Raw genomic sequence first — 21,677 nt, forward strand, 5'->3', positions numbered from 1 at the left:
GATAGCAGTGTTCCAATATCTCAAGGGCTGCCACAAAGAGGAGGGAGTCAAACCATTCTCCAAAGCGCCTGAAGGCAGGACGAGAATGGATGGAAACTAGTCAAGGAGAGAAGCAACCTAGAACTAAGGAGAAACTTCCTGACAGTTAGGACAATTAACCAGTCGAACAACCTGCCTCCAGAAGCTGTGAATGCTCCAACACCAAGTTTTTAAGAAGAGATTGGACAGCCATTTGTCTGAAATGGTATAGGGTTTCCTGCCTGAGCAGGGGTTTGGACTAGATGACCTCCAAGGTCCCTTCCATTATTATTATTATTATTGTTGATATATGCCATCCTTCTCCCTAAGGACTCAGGGAGGCTCACAACAAAAAAGTTTAAGAAACATGGAAAAGAATTAAACAATAAATATAATATATACATGACAATTTAACTCAATAAAAAACCAAATTTAAAAAACATAGTCAGTCCAGACCCACTTGTTGGAATAACCAAGTCTTCAGGTCACGGTGGAAAGACCGAAGGTCAGGGGCCGTCCGCAGCTCCAGAGGTAGTTCACAGAGAAGGCTCTCCCCCTGGGGGTCGCCAGACGGCATTGCCTGGCCGACGGAACCCTGAGGAGGCCGACTGTGGGAGCGAACTGGGCGATGGGAGATTGATAATGGCAGCAGGTGGTTTCGCAAGTACCCCGGACCTAAGCCATGTAGGGCTTTAAAGGTTATTACCAGCACCTTGAATCGCACCCAGAGGGTAACCAGAAACCAATGCACCTCACAGAGGAGTGGTGTAACATGGGAGCATCGAGATACTCCCATAAGCACCCGCGCGGCCGCATTTTGCACCAGCTGAAGCCTCCGGGTACACTTCAAGGGCAGCCCCATGTAGAGAGCATTGCAGTAATCCAGGCGAGAAGTGACGAGGGCATGGGTAACCGTGCATAGGGCATCTCAGTCCAGAAAGGGGCACAACTGGCTCACTAGGTGAACCTGTGCAAAGGCCCCCCTTGGTCACGGCCATTAGATGATCTTCCAAATTAAACGGTGAATCCAGGAGGACACCCAAGTTGCGGGCCCTTTCTGAAGGGGCAGTGCCTCCCCCCCATCAAAAGAGATAGAACATGTTGAACCATTGGCCAGTATCCACAGCCACTCGGTCTTGGAGGGGTTAAGCCTGAGCCTGTTCCTTCCCATCCAGACCCGCACCGCCTCCAGGCACCGGGACATCACGTCAAGGACATCACTGGGTTGGCTAGGAGTGGAGATGAACAGCTGGGTATCATCCACATATTGGTGATGCCTCACCCCAAAGCCATGGATGATCTCACCCAGCAGCTTCATATAGACGTTAAACAGGAGGGGGGAAAGAACTGACCCCTGAGGCACCCCACAATAGGGGCCTCGGGGTAGATCTCTGTCCCCCTGCCGATACAAACTGCGAATGGCCCGAGAGGTAGAACCACCGTAAAACAGTGCCTCCCACTCCCAACCCCTCAAGCCGTTGCAGCAAGATACCATGGTCGATGGTATCAAAAGCCGCTGAAAGGTCAAGTAGGACCAGGACAGAGGAACAGCCCCTGTCCCGGGCCTGCCAGAGATCATCAACCAGTGCGACCAATGCCGTTTCTGTGCTGTAGCCAGGCCTGAAACTGGACTGGTACGGGTCCAGATAGTCTGCTTCATCCAGGAATTGCGGGAACTGACGCGCTACAACACTCTCAAAAACCTTCTCTACAAAGCGGAGGTTGGAGACAGGACAATAGTTATTCAACGAGGCTGGGTTCAGAGCAGGCTTCTTGAGGAGGGGCCTCACCACCGCCTTTTAAGGTGGAAGGGAAGACACCCTCTATCAATGAAGCATTGACAACTGCCTGGAGCCAGCCTGTCACCTTCCCGGCGGCCGAAACCAGCCAGGAGGGACATGGGTCCAGTAAACAGGTTGTAGCACTCAGTTTACGCATAATCCTGTCCACATCATCCAGAGTCACTTTATATACAGCTAATTTTCAATTTAGGATCCCAAATTTATGTTGCTAAGTGACACATTTGTTAAGAGAATTTTGCCCCATTTAATGACCTTTCTTACCAGTTAAGTGAATCAAGCAATTGTTAAATTAGAAACACAGTAACACGGTTGTTAAGTGAATCTGGTTTTCCCATTGACTTTGTTTATCAGAAAATTGTAAAAGCTGATCCCAGGACACTGCAACTGTCATAAATATGAACTAGTTGCCAAGCATCATGTGACCATGGGGATGCTGCAACAGTCATGTCACTTTTTCCAGTGCCATTGTCTTTGAACAGTCACCAAATGAACTGTTGTAAGTCAAGGACTATTTTCTGCGATTACATATTGCTCAGCTTGAATGGAGAATAAACTTTTGAAGACAATTTTCTTCTGCAGAAAATTAGTTTTTAGGTTTCTCTTTTGTCTAAGTTCATTTGGGGCCCCAGCTAGATGGCAATATATAGTCGATCTTAATGGGTCTTGGTGCTAATGAAGTACAACTGATTAGTACTTCTGAATTTTGTACCTGTCAAGGAAACTACAATATAAACATCCTTGAAGTCACAGTAGACTTGACCAAGTTCCTTGTTAGTGCTTATTCTTTTGATCCACTGGAGGCAGTCCTCAGGGCTTTTCAACCTTTTCACCCATTGTACCACTTTTAGGATATGGCAACATCCGAGTACCACCAGTTGCCTAGCTCCAGCCATCTCTCGCTTAGGCTTGTGCGGTGCTGCCACCAGTTCAGTTCATTCCCCTTGCCTGCTACTTTTCTAGGATGGTCGCATACCACCTGCCAGGTACCAAAGTACCACAGGTGGTACCTGTACCACTGGTTGAAAAGCCCTGCTCTAGCAGTTGTAAAGCGAATGGGACCTGATTTTATGACTTTTCACCAGGTTCATAAAGAAAATCACTGTATTTAGGTGAATTGTATGGTTAAGTGAATCTGGCTCCCCCCAACTGGGCTGGTGGTGACAGTAGTTAAGACTGGTCATAATTCACTTTTTTTCAGTGCTGCTGGAGGACAACCTGTAGGGAAGTCTTCCCATGGATACGCCAATCTCCATCTCGCACAGTATTATTCTGCCAATATTTATCAATCTCCCAACCCCACCCGTTGTTTTTATGAAGAGATCTCTCCATGTTTTTCCTGCACACCAAACTTCTTTCAGCTTGTTTGAATTACTGCAAACTATATGGCAAAAAGGGACACGGTGTGGTTCAGTGGGTTAGGATGCTGAGCTTGTTGATCAGAAGATCAGCAGTTTGGTGGGTCAAATCCAGAGTGCCGTGTAGCAGAGTGCCGTGTTACTCATCCCAGCTTCTGCCAACCTAGCAGTTCAAAAGCACGTAAAAATGCTAGAAAAATAGGGACCACTACAGTGGGAAGGTAACAGCGTTCCATGAGCCTTTGGTGTCTAGTCATGCTGGCCACATGACCATGCAGACGTCCTCAGACAAACGCTGGCTTTTCGGCTTTGAAACAGAGATGAGCACCGATCCCTAGAGTTGGAAACGACTAGCATGCATGTGCAGGGGAACCTTTACCTATATGGCAAAAATCCCTCTAAACTTACAATCTAAATGCACCAGATATTCATAGTTTCTAGGATAGCTGGAATTGGTATTTTCCATTTTGGAAATGCTCTCCATGTTTGTTTTAGCAGTCCTTCACGCTAACCTGTTCATAACTGTGGGACTACTAGTTCCCACAGCAATTCTTATAAGGTATATTTTTAAGAATTCAGAATTTAATCAATTTAATGTCGTTGCAGGGGTCTTCAAACTTGGCCGTTTTATGACTTGTGGACCAACTCCCAGAATTCCTTAGCCACAAGTCTTAAAAGGGCCAAGTTTGAAGACCCCTGTCTGATTGTGATCCTTGAGGTCTTCTCAAAAACTGCTCTTTCCATTTCCTAACACTCCCGTGTGATTTAAATTATAAACCCTGTTGTTGTTTTTTAAAAAACTTCCTGGCAGTGCCTCTGCCACCAAGTTGCATATTTGCCCACATGAAATGTTTGTATCCTAAATCCCGCGTTACCCTTAGCCTCTCATTTCCCCTTTCTTATATGTTATGCACAATCCTTCTTATAGTTTATCTGTATAATATTACATGTACAGATTCCATCAATCCTGCTTATATCTACACATTATGGGGTAAATTGTATTTGAAAGGCATCAGGTTGGGAAAGATCATCCAGTTTTGACTCTGCAGTTACACTAAGTGTAAGAACATTTGTTGGGAGTTTTGAGAAAGACATCTTTCGTTCACTGAGCTTCCTCTTATTTTGAAGACAAGATGGAAAAACAGCTATTCTTTTTGTGCTGTTTTTACACAATTGCAGTTATGTTATTATTGTTGCAGATTTTTTTTTCACCAGTATGAATTGAGGTTGGAGATCTTGAGCCAGGAATTTCAAGAAAATGGATCCTGTATTTATTTTATGATTTAAAAAGAAATCTTGTTGGTTTTCTGTGTAGTAACGTTAGTATGTTGCTTTAATTTTTTTAAGAAACCGGATGAACTTAACCAAAGAAAGAAAAGTTAAGTCTAGCTTATGTCTTTAATCCAAATATGCACAGAAAAGATCCTCAGTTTAATTTTGTAATTATACAAGAAAAAATAAGAAGTCAGAAACTCTGGAGTACACATCTCAGACAGGGCTAAATTGGGAAAATGATAATTATGTTAAACACAACAGTACAAAGAATGGATCTAATCAAATGTGATTTAAGCATGACATTATATGAAGACAGACTTGATTACACTTACAAGTCAAATTATTATCTCTCGGATAATAGCAGCCCGCTTACATTAATTGTTATGAAATGTTTCCAAACTGACAAGACACAGAAGTGGCAAACATCATTTATTTTTTTAACATGAAAGAGGCCAAGTCTATACATAAGCAAAAAAGCACATCTCCATGAAAATGTATCTTGGGATAATAAAACTACTGGGCCAGAAGCTTCTGAAGAAACGTAAAACCAGAAAGGACAGCTACATAGAAGGAACATGTGGGCTAAAAATCTACAACTACCCTGACCTATGGAAACAGATGCGACTCCTCTCCTCTTGAGCAAACAAAACGAAAACCAAATGCCCCATTTGGACACAGGAACATTTTCAGAGAAAGCAATCACCACTTGAGAAGAAAGCCGTCATGGAGGCCGACTGTTGCTTTTGTCAGCTGTCCATCTAGGCTGGTATCAGGATTAAGAAGAAGTTCACAAGTTATGCCAAATCATGATGTTCTTTATCTTCTTATGAAACAGATGAAACAGATGTTAAAACTGATCTTGATTCTCAAAACAATTTATGTCTAAAAAAACTCACCAAGAGTAGTCCAGTTTATTTGAAGGGGCAGTAATTCTTTACTGGGGATTCAATAACAGCTTCTTCCTCAGTGGTTTTAAAAAATGAATCTCTATATTGTTCCCACTAGGAGTAAAAAAGGAGTCAAATTGGAGAGCATAATTAGCTCAATTTTATTAACTGTTGTTACCATATTAAAGCAAAAAATCAGTCTGTCAAACAAAAAATGGAGATGTTCAAATCTGTATAACCATTATCTAAGTAATCATTTTAGGGAGAAGCAACCAGGTTTTTTTCCTTGATGAAAATTTGGGAAAGAAGTGTTTATAATAAAGGGAACCTGTATACTGTTCCCATTAAAACGTGTAAAAAAATTCAACTGGAGAACATGATATATATAGGTTTCTAGATTATCTCAAATTAATTATCCTTTCAATAAAAAAAAGAAAACCATGAAGTATCTCTGCGAGAACAAGAGATAAAATTTATCAAGAAAAAAACTGTTCAGACCATTTTAACATTATCTAAGCCAGTATTTCTCAACCTCAGCAACTTTCAGATGTGTAAACTTCAACATCTAGAATTCCCCAGTACCATGCTAGCTGGGAAGTTGCCAAGGTTGAAAAACACTGATCTAAGCAGTCAAAATCTACAATAACTCTCCAAAAAAAGCAGAGAGGTGCAGAAGAAGAGGACAAAGGGGAACCAGAAGAGTGGAAGGGGATAGGTGAGAGTAGATTAAAGTTGGCAGCTCCCTCATTTTGTCTCCATGGAATGTGGTCCATTGAAACAAGTAGTACACTTTTAGATTGCCATTCCCTCATCCCCACTGCTACTATCAGCCTTAGAAGACATGGCCTCACCCGGATCAGTGACCGGGGAAACATGGGAAGCAAGGGTGTTTTCTTTTTGTGGCTCATCAATGTTGATTGGCTCACGTAGTGCTGAAAATTTCCGGTCACCGAAGGAAGCACTCAGTTTGGCTTCAAAGAAGCGTTGCAGAACAATGATGGACTGGACATCCTCCTTATCCTAAAAAAAGGGGGGGAGGGTAAAAATGGGGGGCAGTAAAACATTTTAATCCTGCCCGATACCACCAGCCAAGATCAGTAAAAGCGGAATGTGCCACGTTCCCAGATGTCATATATCCTCAAGTATGTGACATTATATCAAAATCAGCAGCTGTAGCTACTGCCAGAAATTGATGCACCACCCCCTTTGCAAACAGATACAGCGATGTATTTGATATTTTAATTCATTCAAATTATATTCAACTGAATATTCTAAGAGGCCAACAGATAAAAAGATAATGTCAATGCTGCAACTTTATTTTCAGTTGCCAGTTTAGGGGGGGGGGGAAATGTCTGCTTTCACGGTTAGACAAAACAATAAATTTTCCTGTGGGAACCAAGGTCATTGCTGCTTGGGTTTTGGCAGGCTGAGCTTTCCGTTAGAAAGCCTGCCAAGTAGTTTATTGGGGAATGTGATTAATGACATATTACTGGGGTGGGAAGTTTTCAACACAGGAATCATGCAATCCCATTATGATACACCAAGTGATTGCCTAGCTGTTCTATCTTGCACCATGTGAAGTGTCCACGTGTCAAAGAAGGTTCATGATTGTCCTTGTGATAAAACCTCACCTCAGTCAATTTGTTAAACTGCCTAAACATCTTCCAAACATCATCTGCAAATTCATCAGGAGATGTGTAGGGTGGTGACAGCTTCCGCTGTAGCTTTGCTCTAATCAAAGTCAAGTCAATTGTGTTCTGCCCCTCCTGGAAAATAAAGTAGAAAGGAAAACTTTATGGTTTTATCTTCAATATTCTATCAAAAGGTATGCCAATCATATGCATTTTAGAAGACCACAGCTAACTTTTCTCAATAACTTGTAATGGTAATTTGTGAATATGATTGTAAGCAGCTCTATTAAAAACAAAAGCATTTTATTTATAAAAAATATCCTTAAGAAATTATTTTTAATATACCGTATTTTTCGGACCATAAGACGCACTTTTTTTCTCCAAAAGTGGGGGGGGAAATGAGGGTGCATCTTATGGTCCGAAGGTGATCCGTATGGCCAGCCCCAACCTCCGCAAGTGGAAAGCAAGGGAGATTGCCAGGAGCACGAATCGGCACGTGCTGAGAAACGCCGATCTCACGCTCCTGCACTCTCCCTCGCTCGGTTTCAGCTTCCCTTGCTACAAGAGAAAGCAGGCTGAAACGGAGTGAGGGAGATTGCCAGGAATGCGAATCGGCTGATCTCGCGCTGCTGCAATCTGCCTCGTTTCAGCCTGCTTTCTCTTGTAGCAAGGGAATCTGAAACTGAGCGAGGGAGTTTGCAGGAGCGCGAGATCAGCCGATTCGCATTTCTGGCAATCTCCCTCACTCCGTTTCAGCTTGCTTTCTGCAAGAGAAAGCCGGGCTGCAGGGCTGCCTCCGCGGGTACTGCTCTAATGCAAAGAGGGAAGGAAGGAAGGAAGGAAGGAAGGAAGGAAGGAAGGAAGGAAGGAAGGAAGGAAGGAAGGAAGGAAGGAAGGAAGGAAGGAAGGAAGGAAGGAAGGGACAATGGGAGAGGGAGGGAGAGAAAGAGAGAGAGAAAGAGGGAGAGAAGGAAAAAGAATTTTTTTCCTTGTTTTCCTGCTCTAAAAACTGGGTGCGTCTTATGGTCCGAAAAATACGGTATGTGTTTATAAAATACCCCATAATGCTTATATTACTCTAAACGTAAACATTCATACAAATATACCAGTGTTAATTAATAAGAGCAGACCAAAATGACAGAACTAAGGAGTCAAAGCTTGAAGCACAGAATTAGATTTCTTCTTTGACACTAAGGAAAATAATTAATACTTGCCAAGCATCTGTTAATTTTTTTAAACTACATAAGTTGCGCTAGAATCCAAGATATTTAAATTTACAACTCTGGTTCACAAAATATATAACTTGATGGGAAAAACTCACTGGAGTGTTGGAAAGCCGGTGAAGAGGTCTGCATGGTTCAGAACAAAGTAGCTCAAGAAGAACTCGTTCACATCTCTATAGAAAACAAGGTGCAAAGCTAGATTAATATCTAGTCTTACCAACAAATGGAGATCATTTGTTGTATTACACTTCACTTCCTTATAATCAGACATAATTGCCAGATTTAAATAAAGCAAAAGGGTTTTTTTTAATCAAAACAAGCCTCCACCCTAACAGATTTATCAGAAATTTCTCATTTTCTTCCCTAATCTTCATGGCTTTTATGTTTTAGATATAGGTTACAATTAAAAAAAATTATAAGCAGTATATCGTACAGTACTTAATCACAGTATTTTAAAAAACTTTCCTTCTATGTAATGTAGAAATCCTACACTCACATTTGCTGCCTGGTATTTACAATAATTTACAAGGAGGTGCTGGTGGTAGCATCTGTAACTCATTCTTGACTTCTGACAATTTTCTGGACTGCCCTTGTAGTTCTTTTGGCAAAATTTTCAGAAAGAGTTTGTACTCCCTGCTTTTCAGGATTGAGAATGACAACTGGCTAGACTAGAATTCATGACCTCCAAGTTTCTACCCTCTTTAACTTTTTTTTTTCTTGTCAATGTTGCGCTGTCCCATTTGGTTATGGGATTCAAAGCAAAAATTTGGCCTGGTCTCTCTAGTACAGACCTGGGCATTTTACAGTCCAGGCCTTTGCCTATCCTCATCCAGTCTGCATGAGGTCAATTAGGAATTAGAAATCAAATGTAAACAAGTGCTGGGAGAAGGAGAGGCCATAGGAAGGCAAGAAAGCACTTTTCTGCAGGAGCAGAAGTAACAAGGCCTGGCTGATCTGAGGCGAGATTGCCTCTTTCCTCATCATGTCAGCGCCAGTGGCTAAAATTATCAAGGAGGAGCTTAACTCGCAACCGTGACTGGGCTGAGATCTCCAACACAAGAAGCAACAGGAAGCAATTGAACGTTTTAATGAAGTACAGAATGAAACAAATTGAATTCTATGCCACATTTTCATAGCCTTACTGTAACATGTATTCTTACCAGTAGCAGCTAATCAAAATCGTATAATTTACTGCTTTTTATAAAGTAATAAAAGTAATATTAAGCAGTATTAAGTTCAACCTATTGGTTCAGCCCTCCACAACAGTCCCACTCCTGTTCTAAAACTAAAATATACTCTATTATGGGCAAATTCCACTAAGCCTTGCCTCGTTCTTTGGAACGTGTGTGGGTAAAGAGACTAGCTAGAAGCTTATCATGGCCTATTCTAAATCTTCAGCTGATCTATCCATCATACTCCAATAGGCTCCTGGATACTAACAAGATCAGGATTTCAATATTTGATGTCTTTTATTGTCTCAAACCAATTCTGAAGTGTGCGTTTAGCATCAGAACATACTATTTTCCCTGCAATCAGTGTCATCCCATCTCTCAGACCAACCTTTTGATCAACATTTGACAACATTTTTGGTTCTCCATCTTTGAAGATTGCAGCCAAGTCAGTCCCATCTTCTCCAATGGCTATTACTGGATCAGCACATAGTAGACATTTCCAATCCTGGCTGCAAAATGAAAAGCATGTATGTTGACTATACAGATCAGTTACAGCTACAAGGCAGGCAATGGGGCATCTAGATGCAGATAGGTATAGCAACTGTATCCAATAACTGTTCAGATTGCTTCTAATTAAAGTTACCATGTTTATTCTCCCAAGAATGCTTTTAGGCCCTTCTATGTAAACCCAGATACAACTAGAAAATACTCCTATTGAAAACAATCGTAGAAAGAGTCTTAAGCTATAGGGCTGCCTGCCTTATGTTCAGGTTCTTGAACAGGTAACATGTTTTTTTGCCTGGCCAATTTGACTTTCTATGAAATAAATGAGCTCAATCATTTGTACCAACATCAATTATTTTCTGAACTTGATTTGGAAGACTGGCAAAAATTATGGGATAGAAATATTAAATTGACTAAAGCAGTTTCATATAAAGAAAATTTATATAAAATATTTTATAGACGGCATATGACACCAGTAACATTAGCTAAAATATTTAAAAATACTTCAAATAATTGCTAGAAGTAAACAAAGGCCAGGTACCTACCACCATGTCTGGTGGGTATACCCTAAAGCGAAAAGGTTCTGGCTTAACATACATGGTTGGTAAAGATGACTAAAATACAGGTTGAATTTAAACCAGAACTGTTTTTGTTAGGAATATTAAGAGCTAAGTATGAGAAAGAGAATGTGTATCTAATATTGCCATGTATTGTCAGCAGCCAGAATAGCATTTGCCCAATACTGGAAAAATGAAAACCTACCGAGATTTTAATCAAGAACATTTTAGAATGTGCAGAAATGGACAGATTAACTTTAGAGATTAAAGACTAAGAGGATTCAATTTATTTTAAAACATGGGATAAACTTTACCAATGGTTAAGAAAACGAATGAATGTGATGTTATTTTGAATATTTATTAGTAAGAATGATATGTATTGACTAATTGATACCGTATATGATTCTCTTTTAGCATATATATTATAGCTATTTACTGTTATATTAATTAGTGTTAATTGAACATATGTACCCAGACAATAGTCTGTTCGCTAAAGTTTGAAAATGTTATTGGGGTGCAACCCCAATGTTGTTCCCAACCCTGTTCCTACCCCAATCCCGATCCTAACCCCATCCCAAATCCTGATCCTTACCCTGCTTATATCCTCTTCCTAACCCTATAAAATTCAATAAAACTCTTATAAAAAATTATTTTCTAAACTTAAAAATTAGATCAGCGCTATACATGTCATCACTGTTCGTCATATTTCTTCCCAAAAAAATTACACTGATAGCCTGTTCTATTCAGACCACTAGTCACTATATACCACAATGTTCAAAGTCATAGTTGTGGAACTTTATCATTCAGGAAGGTATTTATTTGCTTTTAGTGGATGAGCGCTTATGCTTTTTATTAATGTTACCCAAAGATTTTGTTTGAATATTGAAAGATTCTATTATACTACTCAATCACAACTTTGCTGAACTTAAGATCTAAAAATATTTGTTGTTTAAAAAAATCTAGTATTTTACATCTTTGTTACTGCATGCACCATAAATAGTACAAGATGAGGGACTTAAAGCAGTGACTAACTTATTTCAACGGAGTCACCAAACTTCGTAACAAACCCTGGCTGCACTTTTCTTCCCCACCACCAAGTGCCTGAGATCACATTAGAACAATTCTTACATTGTCTGAAAAGGGTGCTTTTGTTTCATTTCCAAATCTTATCTGGCTTAGAAAAAAATGAAACGGACAGCTATTGTTGTACCATATGAGCTCAGCCAAAAGGAGAGAAAAGGCAATAGTTATAATGACACAGACACAGCAGCTCCTTTTCTGGGTTTTTGGTTTTGCAATAGATGCAAGGACGAAAACACTGGATTTGTTGCAACTACATTTTCTACCTTCTATACCTTCTATGACAAGAAAAACTGCACACACAAAAGCCTTTACCCGGGGATTTCCTGAAGGGCAGGCAGGTGACAATCCAGGTGGTAGCACTTTTTGCAGGTATCACACATGACCACAGCACCAGCTTTCAGGCAGATCCTACAGCAAGCATTTTCCTCCCCATTAGCTGTGCCATCATGGCTGTGAACGGACTGCATTTCCATTGCAGAGCTGGTGCTGCCACTGGGGGAAATCAGTCGGGGGGCTGCAGAGCCTTCTGGAAGGAGGGCATCCTGGTGCAAGACAACTGGCTTCGTGTCTTTAGTATCTGGAGCAGAAGTAGGATGCTCGATAGCTGCCTCCATCTGCTCCTCCTGGAGGATAAGAAAAGAGTGACAATGCGTAAGAAAAATAGAAAAAAAAGCAGAGCAAAGAGGAAAAAAGCAACAAAAGGAAACTCGTTAGGACAGATAATTTAAACTGTATCCTGGCATGAACTTGGTAGTTTTATTACTCTTGAGAAGATCTCTATACTTCATGATTCATTGTTGCCATCTTTATGGGTAATTGTATTCAAGGTAGAGGAGACCCTAGACCAGGGGTAGGCAACCTTGGCTCTTTTATGACTCATGGACTTCCCAGAATTCCTGAGCCAGCTCTGGTGGCTCAGGAATTCTGGGAGTTGAAGTCCACGAATCATAAAAGAGCCAAGGTTGCCTACCCCTGTAGTATGGTTTTATAAAGCGGTACTAATACTTCACATGGTCTTGATTCTATGCCTGTTTATACAACCCAGGATTGATTTAGCTTTTTTGGCTGCTGCTGCACACTGTTGGCTCATAGTCAAGTGATCGTTCACTAGGTCCCTCTTAGTTACTGTTTTAAGTCAGGTATCGCCCAATCTGTACTTGTACCTTTGAGCTATGCTGGCTCAGGAATTCTGGGAGTTGAAGCCCATGAATCATAAAAGAGCCAAGGTTGCCTACCCCTGCCCTAGAGAATCACTGCAAGTCGTACTCGTATTGCGTGAAATAGCTGTCAAGTCCAAACCCAGAGAGAACACAGCAAAATCCAATCAAGTTCAATCTTTTACTTCTGCCTAATGGACAGAATTGAATCTAGATATATCCTGATATTCTAGGGTGTGGCTACCCTCAACTCTCTCCCTCATCTCCTACCATCCAGCTTAAGACTGTGCAGTTTCTTAATCTGGGCCTCTCTTTGGCAAAGCTGCTGTCCAAAATCAAGGGAGGATTAGGTTTGTACACATTCTATCACAATTTTCTAAACTTCTCAGAAACTCCCCAAAAGCCATTTGATCAGCTGTAGCTCAAAGGAGATAATTCCTTCTAGGCAATTATGACCCCCTGAATAGGCATCTTGTGGCCTACTCCTGCTTCCATACTGCAAGAGCTGGTGCTGGCATTTCATAATATATGCAACAGATAACAGCTGGATTAGCTTTAGGACTTCTATCAAGCAACCAAACAACTGCCTGCTGTTTCTGCCAACTTATCCAGAAGCAGACTATTCTAAAAAACAAAACAAAAACACTCAATGCTGACCTTCACTGCAGCACCTGCAGTTGGTAGCCCTGCTTGTTGGGTAGCAGCTTGCTGACCTCCTTGTTCAATCACAATCAGATTGTAATCTTCACGGGAATTGCCCGGAAAGACTTTGAAGACAGGTGGCTGGTTATCTGATGTCAAGTCCACATCTAACCTCTCCAGACTAACCCGGGGCACTTTCCGCACAAGACCAGTTTCTCCATCCTGGACACGGGCTCTAGGAACACGCAGGGATCATATTAGGTTACAGGCCAGAACTAATTCTAGCACGATAAAATCCTAATTCACTGGGCTAAATTAAACTTCATACTGAAACATTATCATTTTTTTGACAAGAACTAAGACTTATTTCACAGTAGCTAATCCAAAGTGTATCTCCAAGTTCGGATCCTTAAGACAATTATCTTATAGGCCTTTCTCCATGGAGAACCCTGCTTATGATTGTAGATCCTGATTGTACAGTTGCATGGAGTTCAGCAGTACATTTTTTTAGTACTGTTACCTTTTGGAGAAGGAGGGTATCTTGTTGAGTCAACTTTAGAATAGTCAGATCTTATACATTACTCTTTCCTGTAGTTTGTGCCAAGCAAGGAAAAAAAGTTTATACAACTTAGCTCCATGGCAATGCAATTTAGTATTCTCAATGGCTGTCCCCCATCTACTTTCAGAAAAAAAACACAAATGTATTATTTATAAATTAATCTTCTCTTTTTTGTATAAAGTATTATAAGCAGCTTATAAATCTAAAAGGAATGTTGTCATCAGGAAAAAAAATTATGAAGATTTGCCATCACTCATGATCACAGACATAAGGGGGGGGGTTTCGCTACTCTCCATATGTGGAGTTCATATTGATGGGACCAAATCCTTTCAATTCATCCATAATAACTTCTACAATTAAAGTCTTCTCTGTAAATCAGGGGTTCCCAACCAGGGGTGCTTGCCCCCCCCCCAGGGGTGCGAGACGATATTCCAGGGGCTGTGAAAACTTGGGTTTAGAAGTTCCAAAATTATAGCGTATATGCATTATTCATTTTGAACTTTTGTAAGGGGTGTGAGAATATATCAGAAACATTCTAGGGCTGCGGGGTATAGAAAAAGTTGGGAACCACTGCTGTAGATAGTTCAAATGCTTCTTCAGTGGCATTTCCTGTATTCTAGTATATACAGACAAAGGATATGTAATAAGACATGTTTCTCTGGAGTAAAATAAAATAATTTCAACAGTTCAAATAACCCATTTTAAGCTCCAATTAAGATTTCATTCTCAATATAAAGCCCTGAATGCCAATACTGCTATCCATAATCAAGCAAACTTTTGTCTGTAGGACAAGAGCTTGTTTTCTGTCACATAATGGGAGGCATGCTTAGGAGTAAAAAAAAATGAAATGGATGTTTGAAAGTCCCAGTACTCAAGACATCTGGAGCTATTACAGGATGGACTCCAGCACTCTAAAAAGACAACAAAAACAAACATGATTTACCTTTTCATTCCAGATACTTCACCAGAATATGATCCTTCTGTCATACAAAAAGAAAGAAAGAAAAGAAACAAGTGTCAAGAAGCTCATGAGTCATCCCACATTCTATCCTTCCAACAAAAATTCACTGAGATTTTTTGCCCAGGAATAACATTTTACTTCTATTAAGCCACAAGCAAAGTGAAATGACAACCCAAGAACAAATTTTCCCTGGGTTTGCTCTAGACTTTTGTTGTACACAGGACTTTCCGCTTATTCCTTACCTACACCAAAGCCATCACCCATGTCCATTGGCTGAAAGAAATTTAAGAAAAAAGTCATATTAAATGCAATACACGGATAAGTCCAAAACTGCTTCCTCACCATCTTTTAGCAATGTATATTTAGTTGTTCTTGGCCTTGTATAAAACAGGCCCCCCGACTGCAGGCTTTCAACTTAGAATTTTCTCTCCTAGGAAGAATCAGCACCAGCTTCCGTCTCATTTCAAGAGTGCACTATCAAGCATGCTCGTGCATTAAGGAATCTTCCATGTCCTGTGTTCTGCTCACCTGTCCAGCAGAAGAGGCACTGGCATCATTGATATAGCAGTCGGGGATGGCCTGCCGCTGGCTGTTGGAAGGCAGCACAGGCTGAAGCAAAGCTCCCTTATTCATTATGCTTGTCTGCAGAGACATCTGTTGGACACCCTACATAGAAAAGTGCACCACGAAGCCTGTAACTGCCCTGTTAGCATCTCCCAGATTGTAGAGACGGGTTTGACCAGCTGAAACTGCTGGTTCAGATGCACCAGGCTATCACTGGAGAGAAAACTGCACAATCAAAAACCAGTACCTGAGAAGGGGGGACAGAACCTTGTCTGACCGCCACTCCTGATGCAGCAGAAGCAGCATTAGTCCGTTGTTGGGGCGTTTGGGCATTAGCAGTGACCGGCAAACCACTCCGTTCTGAGACTATCTGACCTGAGGAAAAGAATAAAAATCTGAATCTGGCTGGTATTTCCAGTCCCACAATATCAACTTTCAATTAATGCTTTGGAAAACTCAGGATTTTCCACATTCTCTAACTTTGCCAATCCTTACCATTTCTATCCTGATGCATCCCCTTGAAGTACAACTCAAATCAAAGACTCCAACATCTTCCTGAACAGGAAGCATTTCATTTCACCATCACTTACCAAATGTCTCTGCACTCTTGATCCAGGCATTTAAGTCCCACTGGAATTTCATGTCTCCATGAGGTTCCACAGGATCTACAATCATCTTTAGAGCCCTGTGCAGCTGAAAATAAATCTAAAGCAAGAAAAAAAATGGGAGAGGATAAGAGAGGGACAAAATACCAATTATATGTGAAACAATAATATCCTATGTTCTGCACTGCCATTAGATACATGAAAATAGAAAAACTGAGGCAGACCACCTGGTCACTTAACCCTTAAACTTCATTTTTCCCCCCAAATCATTTATTAACCAAGAGACATTTACCAATTTCTTTGAAAGCAGCAATGCAGTGTTATTGTCACTCTCCAAGGCCCAATTAGCAAAGCGCAGGATATGTTCTTGGTGACGCTGCAGCTTAGTCATAGCCCAATGCTGCCTCTCCAGTTTCTCTTGTTGGCCCTCAGTGACTTTCTGTAAAACAGCCAAAATTAGATGAAGAAACAAAAGTGGGAGATACGTTCACATAATCAATGCAGATGAGGCAGCCTTTCCTAGAAATTTTACAGTGATAGCATGCAACCTCCCATGATTCTGTGCTATCCTGTCCCTTATAGATCCATTTTTTTTCTAACTGAAAGCAGATCCTGAGAATAGGAAGACAGCATAGGTATCTAGTGTAGATCATTGGTTAGCAAAAGGTTAAGCCACAGTAGAATATAGTGCAAGCTATTCAAAAGATGCTGCCTCAAACTAAAAAACAAATTTAATTTCTGGAGACTGTGGTACTAGGGATGGTTTATACCTCATTTTACCACCAATCAAAAGCTTCAAGGACTTAATTACAAGGTGAAAGACTAATAAAGTTTGATTAATTCCTGAATATTTCAAGAAATAAAGAGACTGCTTTCTGTGGACATCTTGTATTAAGGTTACAGATTTTAATCTTCCATTTGTTTTGCATGTCACAGTTATCTAATGTGGATTCAGGGGTTCTGCAAGTCCAAGAGTTTGAGGAAGCTTGAGGAAGGGGAATATCCAAAAAGCTTCTTGCATAAGGAGCAATTATGTAATACATAGAAAAGAGGCTTTTCCCACGAAATGGGAAGTGAAAATCTAGCTGTGGGATTTTGCATTCATTGGATGACAGATCACTAGCCATTTGTTTGACTAAAGAAAATGAAAAACAAAAGGAAAAACAGTGAAACAATGCACTGTAAAGGTAATTGTTAAAAATCTGGAATATTTTAAAAGAAAGATAAAACCAAATCATTTCATCGTGCATCATCAGTCAAATACTGTTTTACTTCAATAAGGACGATTTAATCACTTGTGCCAGTATGAAATCTCCAGATCCAGGTAACAAATTAAACACCAAATAGATGCAAGAAACAGATTAAAGACACAACAAAAATAAAGAAAGGATTTACAATGGTTAATGTATTTTCAAATAATGGGGGGGAAACCTTTAAAAAAGAAAGTATCTTGAGAAAGATAAAATAATTTAAAACATAGAAAACAAGATCATTTATTAGATTGTATCTATACACTGGAACTGAAACACTACACTCAGACAGCAATCAAAAATTGTGACAAACTCAATACAACATTGCAAAGAAGTTAAGTACAGTGGATCAATGAAGTTATGGGGGTTCCATAAACCCCATCCAAGTTCTAATTTAAGAAAAAAAATGAATTCCATTGTTAATTCTCAAGATGGACAAATTACATAACAATAAATAATGGAAATATCATAAAAAGGAACAATTTATCCTAAGTGAACATTAGGTCAATTTTTTTAAAAAAAATAATGGAAATAAATCAAAACATTCAGGGAATTTAAAAATAAAATCTGAATTGAAATCACATATATATTTTTCTTAGAAATTATTCAGAGTATAAATGTAAAGTATCACAACAGCAACAAGAAGCAGTTATTTCAATTTGGGAAAGAAAAACCTTGTCAACAATACAAGAATCAAAGATCAAAATTGGGAGAACATGCAACCGTAAATTATATATATTCACAACAGAAGTCAACCCCAAACTCAAGAAGAAATGTGCCTTACAACAGATTATACAGCAAGGCAAACAACGGTATTTGGAATGTAGCTTTAAAAAAAAAATACTAAAAGCAATTTGAAAAAAATGACTTAAATTGATATCAACAGCTATTAAAGTTTAACATATAAATATCTAAGTAAGAGTGCTTGTTGAAAAAAATGAAGCAATTGAACTTTTTACATTTTAATTATACTGTTACCCTACTTCTTGCATTTCTATTTTTGATCTATTTTTTCTACAATCCTTAGACTAATAAAACTAATCAAATACTTAAAAAAGAGAAAATGAAGACACTGTATAAGATGGTATTGAATCCTACAATTATAGAAGTTTGTAGCTCAACATTACATACACAGCACTAGCCAATATTCTCTTTCCTGTCTTACCTGTGCATCACTAACCAGCACTTTAGCACGTTTATTGAGCTCCTTCATAATTTGCAGGATAGACATCTTCACATCTACCTGCACACGTTTCTGCACATCCGCCACCTGCCGGATCCTGTTGAAGCAATAGCAAATTATTTATCATGCAAAAAATGAAAAATACATTGTTTCCAACCCAAAATAAAGATATTATTCTTGTTTCAAGTAGGCTACTGTTTGGAAGATGTTATTTCAGGTTTCAGCTGAAATAAAAACCAGAGCTTCTCATGGAATAATTTATGCCCTTTTCTGTTCTACATAACCTACATGTGTGGCAACCTTCCTATCTTCCTTAATCTGCCAACACTACAGGTAGTCCTCAACTTACAATCACAATTGGGACCACAATTTCCATTGCTAATCAAGGCAGATGTGTGAGATGCCCAATTTATGACCTTTTTGCCATGGTTAAGCAAATCACAAAGTTAAGTGAATCACATGGTTAAATGAATCCAGCTTACCCTATTGACTTTGCTTGTTGGAAGCCAAGTGGGAAGATTGCAAATGGTGATCACATGACCCCCACTGCAATCATTGTAAATAAATGCCAGTTGCCAAGTGCCTGAATTTTAATGAGTGTGGAAATGCTGCAATGGTTCTGAGTGTGGGGCCTATTCATAATTCACTTTTTTCATTGCCATCGTAACTTTGAATGGTCACTAAAAGAATGGCTGCAAGTCAAGTACTACCTGTACAAGTCTGGAACATATTTCTGCGTGCCAAATGTGTTGTGCATCCCTATTTATCTTTGGTGCCAATCTTTTGTAGAAAGATTGCAATTGCCACCTTTCGTGAACCAGGATTCATTCCGCTCAGTCATTCAGTCCCTGGTGATCTCATGGCTGGATTATTGTAATGTGCTCTACATGGGGCTACCCTTAAAGAGCACCTGGAGGTTACAGATGGTGGTGAGTGCAGAGGGGCGGGCAGTTTTGGGGGTATCAAGATTGGCCGCTGTAATATCACAGCTTCACAAGCTGCACTGATTGCTGGTCTGCTTTCGGGTGCAATTCAAGATGTTGGTAATCACCTGTAACATGGCATGGCCCCGTACCACTCATGCTGGCAGAGGAGGCATGTTGCCAGATTATTCCGCCTGGCGGGGTCCAGGAGGGCCTTCTCTGCTGTTGCTCCTACCCTCTGGAACATCTTGCCCGCCCTCCACAAGTGACATTGTCCCCAGCCTCCTATCTTTTCATAAGGGCCTAAAGATATGGCTCTGCCAGTTAACCTGGACCCCAGTGGGGGAAACAGCGCAACAGAGGTAGTTGATCAATCAGCAACAGATCCCACCTCCTCCATTCTGCCCCTGCCCTCCCCACGTGTCCTTGGTTTTTAATTCTTGCTTTTACTTTATCATGTTTTAATGTATATATATATATTTATTATAAGCCACCCAGAGTTGATATGGTAAGGTTGACGGCCAATAAATTTTATAAATAAATAAAATACTTCACAGAAGATTCTCTATACTTTAAAAGATCATTGCTGTGAGAGCCCTTGAAAATGGCGCACTAAATGGTGGGCCTTTCCCCCCCCCCTTTGCTGACACAAACAGTTAACTTTCCTGTCAGAGTTGGCTCTCTGGACGCATGCTCCTCAGATTTGAATGGAAGAAACTAGAGATGACCAATGACAACCCTTGGATGGCCGTGTAATTGCCTGAGAAATCTACACAACTGCAACTGTAAGTAAGAGCAGTTGGGTCTCCATCTTTTCTTGCAGCTGTTTGTATTTTTAGGCACACTTCTGTTTTTAATATCACTTTTTGAAGCTTGTTAACAACTTGGTTGAATGCTGATTTTCCTATACCTTTTTTCTTGATTGCAAAAGTAAAGTTTGTCTTATTTTGGAGCTTTAAAGTATTTTCTCTTTCACTGCAAGGAAATCAGCAATCCAAGGGTTTTCTTTTTTTAGTGTGAGTGATCTGATTTATAACCTTTATTTTAGGATGCTACTCTAAGGTTTTTGTATTTTACTACTGTTTGTAAAAGAACTCTGTTGCTTCATTTATATTTATATATACTTTTTTTCTTTATATACACTCTTGTTCTCTTGTTGTTTATTCTCTTGCTGTAAAAATATTACCTTAGTTTCTTCTGTGGTTAATTTGTTATAGAAATCTACTCTTTTGTCCTTGATAAAAAAAAACTGCTTACGCTTTGTTGTCAAAGCTTGTGTCAACCCTACAACGAACCTGGCTGCAGCCATTTTATTCGTTCTAAGTTTCCACAAGATTGGAAGGGTGGATGGGTGGAGGATTTCTACTAGTCTAAACATTTTACTGTCCTGTGGGAACCAAGGTCATTTCTTTCAGTTAGATGGGGGCATGAGCATTTAGTTAGAAAGCCCGCCAAACTCTTCTATAGCTAATTGCATAGCACTGGGGTGGGAAGTTTAACTTTGTAATATTGTTTCTCTCTGAAGGGAACTTCAGACTTGGTTTCACTTTTGACCATGCAGATACTATGTAACCAATAAACATGTTCTTTGAGGAAATCTCAAGCCTTGGAGTTCTGATTTATCTGGTCTTGTCTATCAGAACCCTGACAGCTTGGTTATAAGGAAAAGTGGGATTGTATTAAAACCAAGGCAATAATAAATTAAGGACTCTGAATATTATACATTCTATATGTTCTATAATGCCCCCCCCCGCAAAAGAGATATAAAAGAGATGGGACTCAGATGATTTTAACATTAAAGCCTTCTTGGAAACCTTTGTAAAAAATTTCTTTGCTAACTTACAAGTTTAAATGAAAAATTAGCAAAAGATTTGATGAATTTGTCACTATTTCAAATCATCCTAAAAAAGACATCCAGATACAGGCAATCAGCCATGCAATTGGATAAAGTGAAAATAAATTTGCTGTTAAGATTTGAAAGACAAAGGGTTTGCTTGAAAATTGGAGATTTGCTCGGGAAGGCTAAAAGGGGTATTAATGAACAGGACTTTCTTAGGAAAGTTGATGAATACTGTGGGGAAAAACCGTCATGTAAAGATGATAGACTAGATGTTTTTTATTAGAATCAATCAATATTTGATCCTGGACGAATCAAAAACAATGATTGCAGTGGATTTATGAGAGATTCAAGGCTACTTGTGGAATTTCTGCAGGTTAAATATAATAATAGATTGCTAACAAAGGGCTTTGAAGTTTAGCTTTGTTGTTGGAACTATCCGTTACCTGCATTTTTATAGTAGATAGTAGGTCCAATCTGTTGATGGAT

General features: G+C 39.7%; 1 protein-coding gene across 3 annotated transcripts in view; it reads right to left on the reverse strand.

Annotated features, from left to right (window-relative positions):
• Window positions 1-4,559: 4,559 nt before the first annotated feature.
• TRIM28 (tripartite motif containing 28) overlaps window positions 4,560-21,677 on the reverse strand; it is a 38,796-nt gene continuing 21,678 nt past the window's right edge. Inside the window, exons 6-19 of one of the 3 annotated variants that reach the window (XM_081346420.1) lie at window positions 18,411-18,525; window positions 16,288-16,434; window positions 15,981-16,095; window positions 15,638-15,765; window positions 15,355-15,492; window positions 15,069-15,099; window positions 14,809-14,845; window positions 13,322-13,541; window positions 11,820-12,130; window positions 9,752-9,872; window positions 8,290-8,364; window positions 6,969-7,103; window positions 6,189-6,357; window positions 4,560-5,451 (exon numbers count right to left, since the gene is read on the reverse strand). In XM_081346420.1, coding sequence (XP_081202546.1) covers window positions 5,438-5,451; window positions 6,189-6,357; window positions 6,969-7,103; window positions 8,290-8,364; window positions 9,752-9,872; window positions 11,820-12,130; window positions 13,322-13,541; window positions 14,809-14,845; window positions 15,069-15,099; window positions 15,355-15,492; window positions 15,638-15,765; window positions 15,981-16,095; window positions 16,288-16,434; window positions 18,411-18,525 — 1,756 coding nt within the window. In that variant the 3' untranslated portion in view covers window positions 4,560-5,437. Of the gene's footprint in view, window positions 6,358-6,968; window positions 7,104-8,289; window positions 8,365-9,751; window positions 9,873-11,819; window positions 12,131-13,321; window positions 13,542-14,808; window positions 14,846-15,068; window positions 15,100-15,354; window positions 15,493-15,637; window positions 15,766-15,980; window positions 16,096-16,287; window positions 16,435-18,410; window positions 18,526-21,677 lie in introns of all 3 variants that reach the window. The other 2 variants (XM_081346419.1, XM_081346421.1) reach the window with 2 other exon arrangements.

Source organism: Vipera berus, assembly GCF_964194415.1.
Source record: "Vipera berus genome assembly, chromosome: Z".
Classification (NCBI taxonomy): Eukaryota; Metazoa; Chordata; class Lepidosauria; order Squamata; family Viperidae; genus Vipera; species Vipera berus.